Raw genomic sequence first — 19,967 nt, 5'->3', positions numbered from 1 at the left:
TGAAGCGCCACAACCTCTGAGATACAAGACAGTCAACACTACTCCACCATACACAAGAATTAATTAGCAAGGAAACAGTAACATGGTATTGAATTAACAGTGTTGCATCTAATAAAATCCAGATGGGCTAGGAGGATCTAGTACTCTAATACTTGAACAAGTACCTCAAGAGCTTTGATAAGCATAACTCAGGTAAAGCTATTTTGCATCTGATTTAAAACATGTTTCTTTTTGATTCGTCATGGAAATTGTGTTATATTGTCACTTTTTAATGAAAAAAATTGTTTTAGTTCTTGCATGTCATTTGACTTCTAGTATCTTACAAGACATATGATTCCACTTCTAAAAATAATATATTAAGGATGCATAGATTGGAAATGTGAGATGTTCTTGCACCCTGCTACCAGATAATTTCATTTGCCCAATGCACTTTAATAATCCCTGACATTCTCAATACAAATCAATAAAAAGGTTCAGCTCTGATCAAGGCAAGTTTATCTAGTTTACCCATGTTTGTAGGCAATCATTCAGAAGTTGTTTAGAAAAGGAGCACTAAAAAGGATTATGCACAAATGGCTTAAGTTCAGGAGCCACTCAAGTTAATATAAGTTTTTACCACTGGCTTCAGTGGGCTTTGGGTCAGGCTCAAAGGCTTTATGGATCCATCAGGAACCTGCAGATATTTGTGTTTGGTTCACATTAGAGCCAACTGAAAAACAAGATTTCCATATCACAAAAAAAGTTGAGATTTCAACATGTGTTCCTTGGTCAATTGACTATTTACTTTTCTGGGCTCTCTCCCCCTACTTCCGTCACACTGAACCAGAGATACTAAGCCTAAAGAGCCTGCTCAGCAACAGTTTAATCAAGCCTAGCATGTCTCTATAAACACTTTTGCTTTCGATAAACTGGCATTTTAGAATAAGTAAACAATTGGTCTAGAAGTTCCTGTATTAAACTAGCTAATTTCTTTTGCACCTCTGGAGAGACAAAAACACTTCAGAAGAGTGGAAGGTCCCTATCCATCCAAGTTTTCCTGCTATTCAGAACATCATAGGATCTTAGTGCTTGCCCTGCAAGACTCTACCTGTTGGTAATTTAAGGACACAGTGGCTAACAATGTGATGGGACATACTACTGGAATCATTTACTTTTAATTTCTTATAGTCTTTATTCCAGGCAAATCATTTTTTATATAATGAATGGAGATTTTTTACTGCCAGAACTCAACTCTATCAGAGGCAGACATCCCTAGAAAGTTAACTGCTCAGTTATTGACCAAACATACCTCCAATGTAGAGAGGGGTGTTAAGGTTGACTGAGGGTTGTTTCAGCAGTTTGCCAAGACTTCTAGGGGTTCCTTTATCCACAACCAAGTTCAGAGTCTGGTTCAGCATTACCAGCTCCACGCTGTGAAACTGCCCATCATTTACTGTTTCCACACTAAAGGGAAAAAGGAAAAAGGAAAAAGGAAAAAGGAAAAGAACCAGAAAAGGCAACTTGCTATGATCTGCTTGCTTCTGTTATATCCCTTAGAAAGAAAATCTCATACTACTTTCCACTTTGTGATTGGTTGCATTTTGTGCCAGAAGATGTCCTGGATACAAGAATCTCAAAGGAACAAATTAAAGACTATGTCATCTCTCATACAATCAGTACATATAGATTTAACTGTTAGGATACTGACTAACTTAGATTTGGGAATGCTGGGACAACTCATGACACTGATTGGCAAGTGAATACACCTGCTTAAACATATGGCCAAAATGCTTTGCCAATAGCCAAGTAACCCTTCCAATTCCCCTGTGAAGTAGGGAAATTAACTATTAAGTCCCTGTATTCCCCAAAAGAGACAAGTGACTTAGACAGACAGGCAAGCTAGAATACCCAATGCCAGAGGTGGGAAAGACTTAGTGGGTGCATCTACATATGCACATTTACTGTGCAGTAACAGAAATTCCTGCACAGTACAGGCACATGTCTGCACGTGCATGCCTGTAATGTGCATGATGCAGGTACCAATTTAAGCCCAATTAGTTACTGTGCAGTAATACATGTGTAGATGCCTTATGGCACAGTAACACTGTGCAGTAGCACTGTGTGTGTAGACTGACTTGGGACTAACTTTAGTCTCATGTCAGTCCACACACAGCTTTAATATGCTTTAATGCTTGTACATGTAGATGCTGACTTATTCCCACTTACTGTCCAGTAATTTATTGAGCAGTAAATTTAAGCCAGAGTAAATGCACTTGTAAACATGCCCACTATTTCTTCTGCTCAAATAACTAAAATATCATTTGTTCATTTACATAAAGAAACATCCTAATGCAAATGCAAGTCAAAGAGGGAATGATGCCCTTCTGTTCAAAGTACTTCAGGGGTTGAGGTGGGGAAAAGGAAGGTGTCAAGGGAGAAGATACTCAATGTAGGGTTGAGGACTAGTGGCCACCTAAATTAACATGACACCAAAATTCAACATGTATATACAAGTATGCAGCTGACAGAGGTGTAGTGAACCCCTGTATTGCCTTGGGCAGAGTGCTGACCACTGGAGAGCTGGGATGTGTGTTGGGGGTGTCTTGGCAATAGAGCTGCTGCTGAGGAACAAGTTGCAGCAGGGGTATTAGAGTACCTTTCTCTCCCCCCAAGTCCCCTGAGAGTCTTTGCTATGGCAGGTACAGCCCAGCCATAGAAGCTAGGCACCCCTGTGCTTAGTGGTGTTGTTGCAGCAGCCCCCTGGGGGTGCTCCCTAAGGAGGATGCCCTTGGTGCCTTGTTTACACTACTGGGCACAGGGCTGCCTGGCTTCTATGACTGGACTGTGCCTGCTTTAGCAAAGGGACCCTCTACATGTACAGGTAAAGGCATGATTGGGACTGGAGGCAGCCCGGTCCTGGGCTCCCTCTGCACCAGCAGGAAGCAAGTTCCTCACAGCTGGGAGCCCCCATGCATCCTCATGGCTGGGAGACTGCTGCTGCTGTGATCTCCCAGCTGCAGAGTGTTCCATGCATCCCTGGGGTTGGGAGATCACAGCAGTGTCGTATGACCAAGAGCCCTACAGCTCTGAATACTGGATCCTGGCAGCACCCAGCAGCTGTGGACTCCAGGTCCTGGCAGCTGTGGGGAGGGAGGGGGGGCAGCGATGCATAGTTCTCAGTTGCAGGGAAGAAGGGGAGGTGGCGCTGCATAGTGCTCAGCTGCCAAGGGATGGTCTGAGACTCCCCTCAGCTACAGGACTCCAAGCCACAGCTGTGCATGGTGCATCCCTGTGGCAGAGAGCAGTCAGCTAATGGGGTTCCCAGCCACAAGGGCAGACCCTGCTACATATGCAAATTAAAGCTGGGAGCAACCAGCTATAAAGTTATTACACATTTTCCAGCAATAACTTTACAGTTTTTTATGGCACAACAGTTAATTAGCATGTGTAGGTGGTCTAAATTAATTGTGTCATCATGTTGGCAATTGTGATGTACGTAACGTGTAGAGGGAGGCACAGTCTCCCAGAGGGGGAAGGGGTTTCTGATGATCTCTTTAAGTTGGCACTGAGGGTAAGTGCCCCACTAACTCCTCTAGTTACACTAATGGGTTCACATGTGATTAGTACTTTGATTTTCATGTAAGCTAGGCATGGGATCATTTAAGTATTTACACAGCCAGATGACCACATAAAATCAGAGCACTTGTACTTAAATTAAGAGCACAGGTATACACTAAAACTTTGCCCATTCATTAAATGTAGTGACACCCACTTTATTTTCAGAGCAATTTCAGCTCTAAGGCCTTTAGGCTACACCTTTAAAATCCCTCAAAACCATTTAGTAGCTTCATTCTACACCGAAGAACAGGCTGAGAGGAATGAGATAGGGGCAACAAGGGCCAGGAATTAACTGGTCTATAAAAAAAAATCAGAGGATTTTCCAAATCTACTGATTGTTATGGAAGTGAAGGGATTTTTCTGGTGCTTTAAATTTAATGAAACATTATAGTCTCTACACACATGTAAGCATTAATACATAAGGAGAAAATGACAGCAGTGGCTACAGCAGGTGTTGAAATGCGCTATGTAAACTTCCCATACAGTCAGCTTTCATAGAATCATAGAAGTAGGGTCTGAAGGGACCTTGCAGATCTTCAAGTCTCACCCCCTGCCTGGGCAGGAGAAAAATGACAAGACATATAGGGCATAGGTACCTGGAGGGGGGAACACAATGACTCCCTGCACTCCAATAAGAATTTCTCCCCTGTCACTTCACTCACCCCTAGGTGATCCTGCCAGGACTCGAACTCAAATCTGCCACACTACAGGTAGAAACGCTACCACATAGCCACCACTGCTGCTTGACCAATACATCTTATCCTTGACCTACAAAAACCCTTTTCCAGTCCCACACCTCTCTTCAGCAGGCACACTAGTTTTGTGGTATCTCTGCTGTTATTTTATAGACAAAAATACAAGACATGGAAGTGAAGCATTCTGAAACACTGCCTAGTTTAGAAAATGGATTTTGGGGCTGTTCACAAAAAACATGCACCAGGGAGTAAAAAAGTGAAAATGTAGTTAGTTAATTTTTTATTCCAATTCAAATGGACCACACACCCAGCATCATAACTGACTAATTTAAAGGTAATTGAGCCACTGATGTAAAGAGGAATTCTGGCACTAGCTTGAGTGGGAACAGTACCAGATCTGCATGGAACAAGATGCCTGAAGGAAGAAATGACCAAAATGTACTTATGAAATAATTTCAATGATATAACATTATTACAACAGGCCTGGTATTACAGATAACATGCTAGCCATGTCAGGCAGAAGTCAGCATTACATGGACTGCTGAGCAAGACCAGGGTGATGAGGAGGGATCCGGGTTTTCTGTTTCCCAGGGAAAAACAGAGTAGACTGTGGATTTTACCGAGCTCCCTGCAGGCTGGCAGAGACTGGAGGGAGTGGGAGGAGGGCGGTCAGGCAGATGGTGCCATGTGCATGTACATGCACATGGCCCCAGGAAGCCTGGAGAGCAGCTCCCACAGGTAAGTAGGCAGGGGGGATTGAGGCCCCCATAGGGAGGGACTTGGGCAGGGCTGGAGTTGCTGCCCAGATGGGCAGTGGCTGGGGTTTGAGGCCCAGGGCCATGATGCAGAGTTGCAGGGCCCTGGGGGGGGAGGAGGACGGGGCTGCGAGCGACTCATCCAGGGACCGGAGTTGGCTCCCTGCTGCTGAGTGTACTCCTGGGGGGCAGGGGAACCTATGCCCCCCCGATCTGTGTGCAGCATGCAGGGTTGTGAGCTGCCTGCTTCAGCTTGGGCTTCCACCCTGCTGCCCTCCCCCGGGGCCTCTGCATCCCAGTATGTGTGACTTGGTGCTGCAGGGTACAGTGGAGTTGCGTAGGAACCTACCTGATACTGCAAGCCCCCTGCTGCCCTGGCCCCTGCATGCAACTCTGCACCACCTCCCCTGCTGCAGCCGTACAGGCAGGGGACACATCACCAGGGCAGCATGGAGCTCGCAGTGGCAGGCAGCTCCCTGCGCAGCTCTGCTGTGCTTTGCAGCACCTGGCTGCACATGCTTGGCTACAAAGGCCCCGGGGAAAGGCAGCAGGGTGGAAGCCTGAGCCTGAAGTGGGCAGCACACAGCCCCATGCCCCAAGCACAGATCTGGGGGGCACAAGTCCCCCTGCCCCCTGGGAGTGTTCACCATGTCAGGGAGCCAGCCCGGCCCGCAAGTCTACAGCAGGCAGGCAGCCGGCAATGGGGGGGAGAGGTGGGTTCCACTCAGCTACAAGAGCTGCCACCTTCTGCCAGGGGCAGGGGCCTAGGGAGCTGGGGGCCCCCTCTGGCAGGGCTGGGGGAGCAAGGGGCACTGGCAGGGCTGTGGAGTCTGTGGGAGGGGAGTGAGGTGCAGAAGCAGGGCCAGGAGGCTGTGGGGGGTAGTGAGGGGCACCAGCAGAGCTGTGGGGTCTGTGAAGTGCCTTTCATTTTAACCTTGGATTTTAAGGGTTTTATCAGAGAATTTGCAGTTTTTTATCAGGGAAAACCAGAATTCTTGGTGATGAGTGAGGTTTGCCGCTCATTCAGGAGATAGCTCTCTGAAAGACTGAGCTGATGTCCTGTATCATTCTGCGGGAAGCAGCTAATGGTCTTTTAGTTGAAAATAGCCATAAGCTGATGTATCTATTAAAGATCAAGGCCAATTTTATGAACTAGGAGGTCTTTAGATACCATGGTGATGACCAATATAAAAATACATGGATAGACATACAGTCAATACACACTGAAATGATGTGAAAGCACAGAACAATTCCCATGGAAATGATGCTTACTGCTATACTCTCTGGCAGTTGTATTTCCAGTGAGTCATGTGTTGTGGGTGGTGAACACTCCTAGACTGGTTAGAGGATTCTTAATGGGGAGGTGTTGGAAATTTGTACTTGATGCTGCCACAGCTTTCTCTGAGGCCCACAAGTGTTTTTTAGGGAAAAGAAACCTCACAGCACATAGAGGAATAATTTTGTTTCTATCTAACTCTCAAAGTTTAGATAGAATATATTAGATTTGTTTCCAAATCTATTTGATCTTGTTTTACCCAGTGAATTTCTCCTTGCCGTTTCACCTGACTATAAGGATATCTACTTAGTGCTCTAAACTACTGTTTACGTGTCTTTGTTTGCTGTTAAGTATCTGCCACATTACATCTAGGAGATAGGCAGGGGATACACAGATATCACTGTTGGAAAATGGCTCTCTGACAGGACTGTTGTGAGGCTTCATTCATATGTATAAAGTACATAGATTCTCAGCTGAGAGGTACTAGATAAATGAAAAGGCATATTTGTAATTGTTAAGCTATGCAGATATGCTAATGAGAAAAGAATAGCAAGGCAATGTTGGCTGTGACATATGCATATTGAGGGGCTAGGATGAATGGCTGTTTAACAAGGAACCCCCCTTATAGTGGGATCAATGGCTGAAGCTGAAACACAAAACTACATTCTTATCTGAAGAAGGCTGAGCTATGGTTATTTGTCAGAGAACAACATTATCACATTTGGCAGTGCTAGTTCCTGTTTGGGCCAGGATTTCACAAGCATTAATCATTAACTCCTCCACAGCATATGGTTTTCCCAGATTAGGGTTTAAGTACCTTGATTAATAGGCAAATGGAGGCCCGTGTATCTTGTTGATGCAGCCAAGAATCAACCACTAATTCTCAATGTTTTCAGCTTATCTGTGGTTAACATGTTAACTGAAGGTGGCAAACTGGAGGTAGGAAGACATTCTTGGATCCCTAATCTAGTCCTTTTTCTTTTTGCACCCCAAAAAACCAAAACTTTTAATGCTTTGAGAAATGGAAAATAATGTATTGTCATCGTCAAATATTTCAGTTTTGCAAAGCTGACGGAGTCCAACCAGGTCAACTATGCATCATTTTGGAAGAGAAAAGCTGATGGAGGGACTGAGTACTACATCCCAGGGGGAAGTGGAATTTCAGAAACCATAAGAGAATGGATATTGTTTTCCAGCAGTTGCTGCTGATGCTTTGACAAGAGACTTTAAGCAGTCTTTGGATCCTAAGAGACACATGGAGACAACATGGAGGGGGAGGGAAGTGCTATGTGAATTCTTCCTTAAAGCCTGGTACACTGTTAGGCCTTTAGGAGACTCAGCAATTGTCTGAGACAGTGGAGACAGTGGCTTGGCGAGAGATGAAGGGAAGAAAGCCACAAACGCTGAACAGTACATCACGACTGGGCTCAAACTTGCTGTGCTCTGCTCTTTTCAAGGGGCCTCTTCCTGACCTGTCTTGCTACAAGATTTCTATTAAAATGTTAATTGAATTCTTATTGGTGATCAGTTGGTTTTACAGCTCATCCTCTTGAAGCGCCCATAGCTTGCAAATACCTACCTCAGAATCAGGGATTTATTGCATTTCATCAGTATTTTCACTCTACAGTACACTGCTACTGTGTGCAGTGCCAGAGGGCACAAGCATGTAAGCTTTTAAATCTGCCACATTGACACGGGCAATGATGCGGTGAACATGAGTTGTAGTCTTAAGACAGGAACAGTAAGGTGTAAACATTTTATGGATCTGCAAGGCCCTAAGGCGAGAACTCAAAAATGCAGCTGCAGTGATATATATACTTTAAGCTTTTACCATTAGGTGGAGCTGCAACATCATGGAAACACTGTTCAAATTTTGTAATACCAGTGGTACTTTTGTATCATTTCCATTCCTTACCCTGTACTAGAATTTTAAGAGCTTGGTACACAAATGAATCTTGCACTCTTATTCACATAGGATACAGTGATACAAAAATAAACTTCATAGGAGAGGGCTCCAGGTTTGTCTTGGCTTGTTTTACATAATGTATTTGCTAAAATAGGCTTTTGTAGTCACACACCTGATGCCCATCTGAGATAACACAATTTGTCCCTTCTGAAATAGACTATTATGTCAAGTGATTAAGCCAGAATAATTTATCTGAACATACCTGGTACTGGGCGTTGTGGGGGAGGAGGCAGGATAAAACATAATCTGGATCAGAATCAACTCTTCTGCGGGATTCACAAAAAACCAACCTCTGGCTTTTTAGATTTTCCAACCCATTAAAAAAGAGTGCTGAACTTTTCAGCTTGGGCCAGCTTCCAATCACAGTATTTTGGGCCATTACCACAGAATACCATAGTGTTTACATTGTATACTTGTTAAGTAAGGAAGGAAATATTTAAAATGTAAACATTTGAAGGGTGAGCAAGGATTTCCATGCATTAAATTTAATACTGTAACTTGCCCCAAAAGAAACAGCAGAAAGTGCCGACATACTAATTTTATACAAAATGGAAACACTCCTCTTAAAATCTGGGAAATCACCTCAGCTACTCACCGGAGACCACAAAAACTGGGGGCCAAATTCCTATTCTCTCTCTTAAGTGTCTAAATGCAATCCCTTTCCAAACTGCTTGAGTCCCTGACAAACTGTTAATATTAAAGGTGCCTGGGTCTTCCTCTTCATTCCTTTTTTTTTTGGTGACATGGTCTAAAAGCTAAGATGTCACTGTGTTACAAGAGTAACAGACTTTAATGGACACGAAGCGGGTCCTCCTAAGCATATAGATTTCATAGATGTTAGGGCTGGAAGGGACCTTGCGAGATCATTGGGTCCAGCCCCCTGCCCAAGGGGCAGGACGTCAGCTGGGGTCAGATGACCTGAGCAAGATAATCATCCAAGCACTTCTTGAACGTGTCCAGAGTAGGTGCTTGCACCACTTCTGGGGGAGTCTATTCCAGACTCTGGGACTCGGATGGTAAAGAAGTTTTTTCTTATGTCCAGTCTAAAATGGTCTTCTAGCAGTTTGTGACTGTTAGACCTTGTCTTCCCTTGGGGTGCCCAGATGTTCTCCCAGTTTTTAATGTATACCCTGTATACACTTATAAGTTGCCACCAAGTCCTCCTGAACCTTCTTTTCTCCAGGCTGAAGAGTCCCATATGCAGACAGAGTATTCCCATCATTACTTATGAGCTTCAGGAGGATGTATTTGGGTGCTGTACATTAGTTCCCCTCTCTGGTCTAGGTGGGAGTTTTCAAAGTGAGAACTATGCCAATGGCAAGAAGACAGAGGTGCTGTTAGGCAACAACTGCAGAGACAAATTTGAAAACAGTCACTTAGGGCATCTTTACACATGCTCCAGGGGTGGAAGGGGCACTTTAATAAGAGTGGCTCTTGAAAGCTGCCCTAATAAAAGCACCTGCAGCATCTCATGTATTCAGTGTCTTGTGCTTCAAAGTGGCAGCAGGGATGCTTTAAATCAGAGGTTTTCAACCTTTTGGGGTCAGTGTATCCCCAGTGGCTGGTTGAGAAGGCTGGAGTAACCCAGCAGCGGGGGGGGTTCTCCAGTGGGCGATCAGTGATGAGGGTGGGGAGGTCCTCGGGCGAGTGTACCAGTGGTGCAGCAGTGGGAGTACCCCCTGAGGCCATCCCAAATACCCCCAGAGGTATGCATACCTCTGGCTGAAAACCCTTGATTTACCTAAAGCTTGTTTGATGAGCTTTAGTTAAAGCACCCCCACCCCCATTTTGAAGTGCAGGGACGCTGAGCACATGAGATGCTGAGGCTGCTGGAGTGAGCTAATTAGCATGCTCCAGCAGACTTGATTAATCAAGTCTGCTCCAATGCACTATAGTTACAGCATGTTGGAGCAGGCGTCCTGTATGTCTACAGGCACTCTTAAGTTCCAGCTTGTAAAAAATCTGGTCTGGTCTGTCAGATACAGCAATCCAGCAACCTGAGAGAGAGACAGGCCAAGGAGTACCTTTATCATTAAAATCTTCATTGCATTTTACTGACACAGAATGTACCTGGCAGAGCAACTAATGCTTCGGGAGAACTGGAACCAGAAGGTAACAATAAAAGCAGTCAAAAGATAAAGAAGGTAACATATAACCATTCATTACACAACATAGGGCATTAATTAATTATCAGAAACTTCCCTTTTTCTGACCTTCTGTATTAATTGGTGCATCCCCCTTTTGAGGGCAGCAGCAGGCAGAAGTGAAGCCAGCAAGCAACTGAGGAAGTAAACAATAGGCCTGTGCGAGTCGGCAGCAATCTGATCCAGCTTCGGATCCAGCTGCTTCAGATGGCCGTGATCCAACCTAGAGCTTCAGACCAGATTTCCGTCTCGATCCGGCCAAAGCGGCTCTGAAGCTTCAGAGCTGCCTCGGAGATTCAGCCATAGAGTGTAAAGGGGGAATCAATGAAATATCTATAACTTTGTTGTTTTTTGTCTGATTTGGATGAAATGTGCTGGGATGGTAGCCTCTGCTGAGAGCATGAAACCTGCCAAGTTTCAAGAAGATCAGTGCAAGGGTTTGGGAGAAACTGTACCCCAAATTCCTGAAAGTCAAACTCATGTCACAGCTGTGTGTTACAACACAGGGGGATCAAAACTGCAGGGGTGGTGGCTCTTACTGAGGCCACAAAGCCTACCAAGTTTCAAGAAGACAGGTGTAGGGGTTTGGGGGGAACTGCACCTCAAGCTGCAGACAAGCAAAACTGGTGCCATGGGTGATCCTGTGTGTGTTAAGTCGCATCAGGGTGACAGCTGCAGGGATGGTGGCCCCTGCTGAGGCCACGACGCCTGCCAGCTGTGGAGGAGATCGGTGCAGGGGGGTTCTGGGGCCCTGCACCCCTAGCTGCTGATGGACAAAACTCGTGTCAAGACTGTGTCTGTCTTGGGGCAGTTGATTGTCTGTACTGAGTCTTTCCTCTCCTTAGCCTGGTTTTGTAGGTGCTAACTGATGCTCATTAAGTCATTACGTAGTAGCTAGGTTTGTGTATTGAGCTAGTCCCTAAGCCCCTGGTCCCTGAGTGAATCATGACTGATTGATTGGTAAGTGGTAACACAGCAGCTCAGCAGCCAGGCCTGCAGCAGTGTCTCCCCTCCCTGCCCCAAGCCAGACACAGTCAGTCCCACAAGCACCCATGGCACCAGTTTTGCTTGTCCACAGCTTGAGGGGCAGTTCCCGCCAAACCCCTGCACCGATCTCCATGGAACTTGGCAGCTTTGTGGCCTCAGTAAGAGCTACTAGCCTTGCAGTTTTCACACTGCTATGTTGTAACACCTAGATATGACATGAGTTTTGTTTTCAAGAATTTGGTGTGCTGTTTCCCCCAAACCCCTGCACCGATCTTCTTGAAACTTGACAGACTTCATCCTCTCTGCAGAGCCAACCACCTCTGAAAATTTAATCTAAACCAAACACAAAACAACAAAGTTACAGATATTTTATTGTTTTCCCATGATACCCTATGGCCGGATCTCTGAGGTAGCTAACGAGGCCAGTGCTTTGACCCGGATATGCTGCTTCAGACCCCGAGGCATCCGAAGCTCTGTCCAAAGCCTTGCACAGCCCTAGTGAACAAAAGAAAAGACTACAGGAAAGGAATCTTCAAAACCACAGAAGAAGAGTGAGCGAGTAGAAAGTACTATTCAACGAAACCTATGAGCTCACGACAGACCAGCTCTGGAGGACAGGTACCATAAGAGAGACAGTTTGGATGCTGCAATGAGGTGTGCTATGGTAGGGGATAAGAGAGTACAGAGAACTCAACTGGTGAGACCTACTTCAACTTCAGCATGAGGAGGGTGATTTAGGGCCAGTGAGCTTTCCTTACAGCCTCCCATCACCTTCCTTAATTCCAATCAGAATTTTCTTCAGTCTACAGGCTACAATAAACATAAACCTCCTCGTGGATATAGAAGGAAAATGAATGAATTCCAAATTGTGCCTAAAGCCACTTCTGCAGTAAACTCTCACGCCAGCACTAACATGGTCTGAAACCAAATTAAAAACTACTTCATAGGCAAACATTGCCATTAATGAAACATATAATCAGGAAGATAACTGGTGCAAATGACTTATAAAATATCTTAAGTTTATGCCCCTGGCCAGTGCAGTATTATTCCAATGTAATCTTCCTTGTACAGTCCAATTTTAAATGAATTTACTGATAGGGCTTCCAATTTGTCCCACATTTTGGCAAATCCACCCACGAAAATCTTTTCTCCCTTGATATCTGAGTTTTCATTTCTTTTTTCACAGTTCTGGTTCTCTGGACCACCCTAAATAATTCTCTTCTCTCCTTGGTGTTTACCCTTTGAACACTTACAACTGATTACTATATCTCCCTTAATGATCATTTGGCCAAGCCGTGCATATCTAATTTCCACTCTTAATTTGATCCCTGCAGCATGCCTGCCAACAATGAAAGCTATTGAGCTACAAACATTCTGAGAGGAAAAAAAAAAACAAGACTTTTTTATTCCATTGCAATACGCAATTAACATGCTCTTGACCCCTTTCTCCAGATTATTAGTATAGGGCAAATCCATGGCTGGTATAAATTGTCCTTGTTTTCAAGCCAATCAGCTAAAACAATTTACATGAGCCACGGATCTGCCCCATGAATGTTAGGGAGGCTGGGCCTAGTGCCAGTCTTTGGAGCACCCACTAGCTATATCCCTAGAGTTGGATGCTTTTGTCATATAGAATGAAAAAAATCACAAAAATCAAGAAAGAGAGCAGTGTACATAACCAAGCCAGTTTAAAGTAATTTTCCAAGTCACAGCCTGATTCTGCATACCAAATCAAAGAGTTGTTGCTTCTCTAAATAATATGATGGAACAAATTTGTATGTCAGAGTTCTCATCATTGGGTCCTGATGCTGCCATCAGTGCACTAACAATAGACTGGGTCTTCACTGGGCATCATGATTGAAAACAGTACCATGACCCAGTGTTCTACAGATTTGGAAGTGATGTCTGTATTTCCAAGCCTCCCATAGAGAAAATCAGGATGATCACAGAATTTATAAAATGGGAGCAAGGACAACACAACAGGAAACCAGTAGAAGGTAAGAACTGAAATTCTGGAAATAAGACTTTTTACATCTCAGAATCTGCATCCATCACAAGAACAAGCAGAGGGCTAGTCTGACATGTACATTTATGATTCAGAACAAACGATAGCAGATGGATCAAATGTTTAGTTCTAGTATCAAATCATTGAGAACAGCGCTTGCTTCAGCATTCAGCCTTTGGCCTATTTGACACAAAAATCTAGCAAGCATCTTTACTATTATTCTGAAATAAAGAATTTGTTAAAAGAGAACAATCCTTCTTTTATGCTCTTGAAAATGGGAAGGGGCATAGCATACACTAGCACTTGCTGGTGGCAGTCACCACTGTTGCTGCTCAAATGCAATTAAAAATGCTTCTTGTTTGAGTGACAGGCAGTAGATGAAGCTGTTCAGCTGAAATTGGAAGCTGGCCATAAGAAAGAGAATTAGTGTCTATTTAGAAACAGATATTCAACCAGGAAATGAGCCAATTTCCACTTTATTTACAGGGAGGCACTATATCCATAGGGACATACTTCCTTGTTATGAAAGTAAAACTCCATCACTATTTGGAGACCTGAAGATTAGCAAATGTCTAACCTACCTTTTAAAAAGGTATCAGGTGATCGTGAGAACTAGGCTAGGGACAGAAGTTCCATATAAAGTGGTATAAATGATCAGAAAATGGTGTAAACTGGTAACAAAAGATAAGTTCAATGCACATAAACCAGTTTCAAAATGGCTGAAATCAGTTTGAGATAAACCTGGTTGAATGTAGTATCAGACTTAACCAACTGAAGTCAAACTGGTTTATGGAACTTGTGTCCCAGACTCCTTCCTGGTTTAAGTTAAATCAGAGTCCCTCAGCATCCCAGCATGCTCTGCATCCCTGGGCTCAGCTAGGTTGTTTTTTCTAGCCAAGCAGGGTTGGCCCCACCCCTCTCCTCACTAGCCAGAGACCTATCACTGCTGCAGCTGGCTGAGAAAGGGGTGAAGGTAGAAAACCCTGCTCCAGAGTGCTTCTGTGTCAGCAGCCCTTGCCAAGCATCCCCAGCTCCAGGGTGTAGGTTTAAAACCCTCCACAATCATACTCGGGCCTGCCTGGGCCTGGCCATGCCACTTTGCTCAGCTTAGTTTCCCTCTAGCCGAGGGCTTGCTCTAGCGCCCCCCCGACTTCTGGCCAGAGCCACTGTAGGTATGTGCCTGCATTTTTGGAGTCAAAAGTGAATGTCTATTCACTTGCAAATTGGTTCCATTGATGCAGGTTGGACTAATCTGTAAAGATTAAATCAATTCAGGCTCTGGCTTTCTGAATGTCTGTCCTTAGCCCTAAAGAGTGGTGACCTTATTGTTATACCATTATTTGTACAATTATTTTTTAAATAATTGAGCACAGAAATCTAAAATGTCCAGATAAACAAATGTGCTTATGGTTACAGAGGCAGCATAGGCTTATTGTAAAATAAATCTGTATCTATATTTTTGGGCTTGGATTTCTATATGTGTATCTGTGAACATGTAGCTATATCACTCTCTGCTTGTATTTGTGAATATATAACACCATGCATAAACCATCATAATTCTTAGACATTAATATACAGGAAAATATTTAGAGTTGCATATACTAGCTAAAACTTTTGTAAGGGAAAGACTCATACTTCCAGTTAAAAGCTACCCATTAGTGATCAAGGAGGTTAGAGAGATATTTTACCTACATGCAGCTTTCTCTCATAATTGAATCCATGGAGTGATTTAAACGTTCCTCTAAAAATCTGGTATTGCCCACCTGTCACAACAGATCATTGTACAAACGACAAGTGGACTTTCAGAATATTTTGGGTATCTGTACCCCTTCTGCAGCAGTCCTGCATGCAACCCTGTCTTGTTGAATGGAAGTGGGTCTCAAGGGCCAAATGCAAAAACGAGGCAATTGAAGTCTCTGTAGAGTCATCCCAAGCTGCTGCTTTGGAGCACACAATCTCCAGTATGCTCAGCAGTGGTGCGGGGTGTTTCTCTGGCAGCTTCATTCACTGCCCCATTTCCAGGAGTGACCTGTATGAAGCAGAAGCAGCTGGGAGGAACTGTGTTTCTGAGCAGCACAATCAGGAACACTGCAGAAGCTGTGTAAATATATCTTTAGAAAACAAGAGAATACTTTTTTAAACAGGGTTAGGTTTCCATCCCTCTCTGCCTCTCATATGCTTGCTGAAAATGGAGTTCATAGTGAGACTTTGTTTCCAACATGCAGAAGTAGAACTGGTTCCTTAAGGGCTGATTTAAAGTTAATGTTATTCACAGGAACTCACTGCGTGTCAGAAACACTTAGTTCTCCTCTGTTGTGCTTTATGTAGCACCTTCACACTAAGGAGACAGTGAAGTATCATGCATAAAGTGAAGACTGAATCCATGATCTGCTGTGGCGTAGAAAGCGTTTATCATATGACAATTATGTCTTATGTGGCTGTGAAATCCCTCTTATAAACCTTTCAGCTCATCACAGTTCATCTCAGACCTCCAATCTAAAAAATAGGACAAATAGAGAATTTATCCTCTTATATCAAAGTGGATTTTTTGCACGTCAATAGCAATTTCTGCTAATCAGAGATTTGTATTATTGTTTTTAGTTCTATCAGTCACTTGTAAGAACAAATTTGATTTTGGCAACCAGTTTGATATAAATTTTTGGCCTCTTTTGACATGAAAATCTATCAAGTATCTACAAGTGGCCATTCAAGAATAATACTGGCTATAAAAGTATTTTTTATAAGTCTCAAAAAGTGTAGGAAATGTTAAACCTTTTCTCTGTTCAGTAAAATGCCACAGTAGCAAAAGGAAATTGTAGTATTCTGGTTTATAATCAGTTTCTCATTAGCACATAAGAACGAAAGGCCTGACTGGGAAAAGTGGAAAGCTCTTGGAATTGCCACGAATGTAATGAAATTCTGAGTGCTCAGCATCAGATCCTGACCAACTGCAAATAAATTCAACCTGTTTCAACATCCCAGTTCCATTAGATGTGTTCTGTACTGCCTATGCGGGTCCAATACTTAATTATTCTTAATTATTCTATGTAGGGACAAAAGAGTAATTAAGTATTGGACCCTCTTTTGACCCCACACAGGGTCCATTACTCTTTTGACCCCATTACATTTTACTATTATTATTATTGTTGATTAGAGAAAGCAGTTTTATCTTATACAAAAAATGTGTGTATGTTTGATACTGTAGTTTCCTCCTTTGCCTAATACCTTGATACAATGTTGCTGAGCAGCTAGCGAACCAGAAGGTGGCTATTCCTAAATATACTTTGAGGCAAGCGTACTTTGAAACAGCTTACAATCTCTTTCCTTCCCTCCACTCCCTCACCAAGGCATACAAGGAAGAGTTGTTTGAGCTATAGCAAATATGGCAGAAGACCAGCCTGGCTTAGCAGGGGACTCTTCAGTGAGCTAAAATATGAAAACGAAGCTTACAAGAAGTGGAAATTTGGACAAACAACGAGGGAAGTGTATAAGAGTACTGCTTGAGCATGCAGGGATAAAATGAGGAAGGTCAAAGCACAACTGGAGTTGCAGCTAGCAAGGGATGTGAGCGGTATCAAGGAGGGCTTCTACAAGTATGTTAGCAACAAGAGGAAGATCAGGGAAGCATTGGTCCCTTACTGAATGGGGGAGGCAACCTAGTGACAGATGATACCCAATGCCTTTTTTACCTCAGTCTTCACAGGCAAGGTCCCAGACTACTGGACCAGGCAGCACAGTTTGGGGAGGAGGTGAGGAGACAACAGTGGTGAAAGAACAGGTTAGAGACTACTTAGAAAAGCTGGATGTATACAAGTCCATGGGGTTAAACATAATGCACCTAAAGGTACTGAGGGATTTGGCCAATATGACTGCAGAACCTCTGGCCATTATTTTTGAAAACTCATGGTGATTAAGAAAGGTCCCAGATGACTGAAAAGAGTAAATATAGTGCCCAACTTTATGGAAAGGAAGCAGGAGAACGTGGGGAACTACAGACCAGTCAGCCTCACCTCAGTCCCTGGAAAAATCATGGAGGCCCTCAAAGTGTCCATTTCTAAACACTTGGAGGAGAAGAAGGGGATTAGGAATAATTAGCATGGATTTACCAAGGGCAAGTCAAGCCTGACCAACCCAATTTCCTTCTATGACATGATGACTAGCTCTGTGGATGTGGGGAGAGCAGTAGACCTGGTATTCCTTAACTTTAGCAAGGCTTTTGATGTGGTCTCCCACAACATTCTTGCCAGCAAGCCAAGGAAGTAGAAGTTAGATGAATGGACTATAAAGTGGATAAAAAAATTGGCTGGATTGTCAGGTTCAAAGGGTAATAATCAATGGCTCCATGTCTAGTTGGCAGCCAGGGTCAAATGGAGTGGCATAGGCGTCAGTTCTAGGGCCAATTTTGTTCTGAATCTTCATCAACCATCTAGAAGATGGGATGGATTGCACCCTTAGCAAATTTGCAGACAACACCAAGCTGGGGGAATAGGACTGGAGCGTAGGGCTAGGATTCAGAGAGGTCTAGACAAATTGGAAGATCTGACCAAAAGAAATGTCATGGGGTGAAGCCCCATGAGTGGAAACATGAATTCCCTGGGGACAAATAGAAGCAGCACATCTTTGTGCCACTGCTAGTTGTCCCCAGGGAATGCCCCTGCACGCATGCACTGGTGAGTGGCAGGTTGCCACACAGTGATGGGGTAGGGGAGGCTGACACCAAAACCTGGGCTGGCCCATGCAGCCTTACCTGGGGCTCCGGGGGCCTCCCAGGGCTTCAGGTGAGGTAATTGAGGTGTGTGGAGCCTGGCCAGCAGCCGGAGTGTGGCTCTGGCCAGCCAGGTTCCAGTTCCAGGCAGTGCACGCTGCTGCTACATGCATTGTTCCACGTTTTTCTGGCATGAGTTTTTTTTGACACGAGAATCTCCCAGTGTCAAAAAACCTACTGTGCTGCAAATTAGCAGTGCGGCGAACACCTACATATACAGTATGTGAGGTTTGTGATGTTGTAGATGGGTCTGCTCACTGCTGTTCCCTGCTGCCCTGCTTCCCCCAACATGACCTGGCATGGCACGGAACAGAGGAGCCATGTAGAAAATCTCCTTGCTGCTTCTTGCCTCCACCCCCTCACCCCCCGCTGTCCCAGTGACATGCCTTCTGCGTACGGCGCTGTAGTGAGGGCAGTGGTGCAGGGCTGCTCCCCTCAAAGCAGCAACAGGCGCTGGAGATGCATCACCAAGGCATGGAGGGGGTGGAGCTCATACCAGTGAGAATTCCTCACACGGCTTGGCTGTCTCCAGCCATGCCGGCTTGTGCCCGCTGGCTCTGGAGGCCCCGAGGAAGGGAATCAGGGCGGGAGCTTGAGCCCGCAGTCTGCACCTGCCCTGGGTACAAATCTAGAGGGCATGGGTCTCTCTTGCTCCTCAGGAGTGCATGCGGCAGTGGGGAACTAGCCCTCCCCACCCAGCTGGCAGCAGTCTCAGCTTGCACTTGCCCTGAGTACAGATCCCCCCTGCCCCCGGGAAGCCACCCTGCCTGAGCCTGCAGTGGGGGAAAGGGGGAGCAGACAGATGGCTGTGGACCTGGGTCCATAGCCCTGGCAGCTGGGGGTCCCCTCCAGCAGGGCTGGAGGAGCAGGGCCTGTGGGTGGGGAGTGAGGGGCACCAGCAGGGTTTGAGGGAAATGGCTGTGGGAGGCCTTTAATTTTAATCATGGATTTTAGGGGTTTTAGCAGCAAATTTATGATTTTTTATCAGGGGAAACCAGGATCCCTGGTGATCAGAAACCAGTTCAAATCTGTAACATAACAGAAGTTCAGTGCACATAAACTACTTCAAAAATGGCCAAAACTGGTTTAAGATAAACCCGGATGGATATAATATCAAGCTCAACTGATTTCAATTAAATCGGTTTATTGAATTTCTGTCCCAGATCCCCTCCAGATTCAACTTAACTTTATAGTCCTCCAGCATCCTAAGATGCTTTGAATGTCCTCTGCAACCCCCCCACCCCCTTGCCGGGTGGGTGGGGTAGCCTTGGTCCAAACTGTCTGCTCCAGTAGAGCAGGGAGGTATGCTCAAGCACCATCGGGCTTCTGGCCTGGGCCACTGCAGGTATGTGGCTGCATTTCCAGAATCAAAAGTGAAGGTCTATTTACTTGCTTAATGGTTCAATCTATGCAACTTAGACTAATCTGCAAAGACTGAACTGATTCAGTCTTGTGCTTTTTGACTGTTTGTTCTTAGCCATACTGGTAGAGACATGTGGGTGCAGGTTGGTGAACCATGTGCTAAAATTGGCTCTTGTTGTATAATTAAAGTGTATTGCTAGGGAGGAGAGAAACATCCTGGTATTCAGAAGACCCTGGTTCTATTCCTGGATTTTAAATCACCTGCTGAGTGACCACAGGAAAATCACTCTACTGCTCCATGCCTCTGTTTCTCCATTATTCTCCCAAATGGGGATAACAATACTAACCTCTTTTGTAAAGGGATTTTGGACTTATTGATGAAAGTGCTATGAAAGTGCTAGTTTTCATTATCTAA

The 19,967-nt window shown here is 44.6% G+C and overlaps 1 protein-coding gene across 5 annotated transcripts in view; it reads right to left on the bottom strand.

Moving 5' to 3' along the window:
* The window catches only part of SLIT3 (slit guidance ligand 3), a 938,430-nt gene that overhangs the window by 5,082 nt on the left and 913,381 nt on the right, over positions 1–19,967 (bottom strand). For all 5 annotated transcript variants that reach the window (XM_019534858.1, XM_019534861.1, XM_019534859.1 and 2 more), the window contains one exon: positions 1,289–1,443. In XM_019534858.1, the coding sequence (XP_019390403.1) occupies positions 1,289–1,443 (155 nt within the window). The remainder of the gene's footprint in view (positions 1–1,288; positions 1,444–19,967) is intronic.

The sequence above is a fragment of the Crocodylus porosus genome, unplaced genomic scaffold (assembly GCF_001723895.1).
Source record: "Crocodylus porosus isolate Cpor-Errol unplaced genomic scaffold, CroPor_comp1, whole genome shotgun sequence".
Lineage (NCBI taxonomy): Eukaryota > Metazoa > Chordata > Crocodylia > Crocodylidae > Crocodylus > Crocodylus porosus.
Note: the sequence above shows the minus strand (reverse complement) of the source record. Positions and strands in the feature narration are given on the sequence as shown.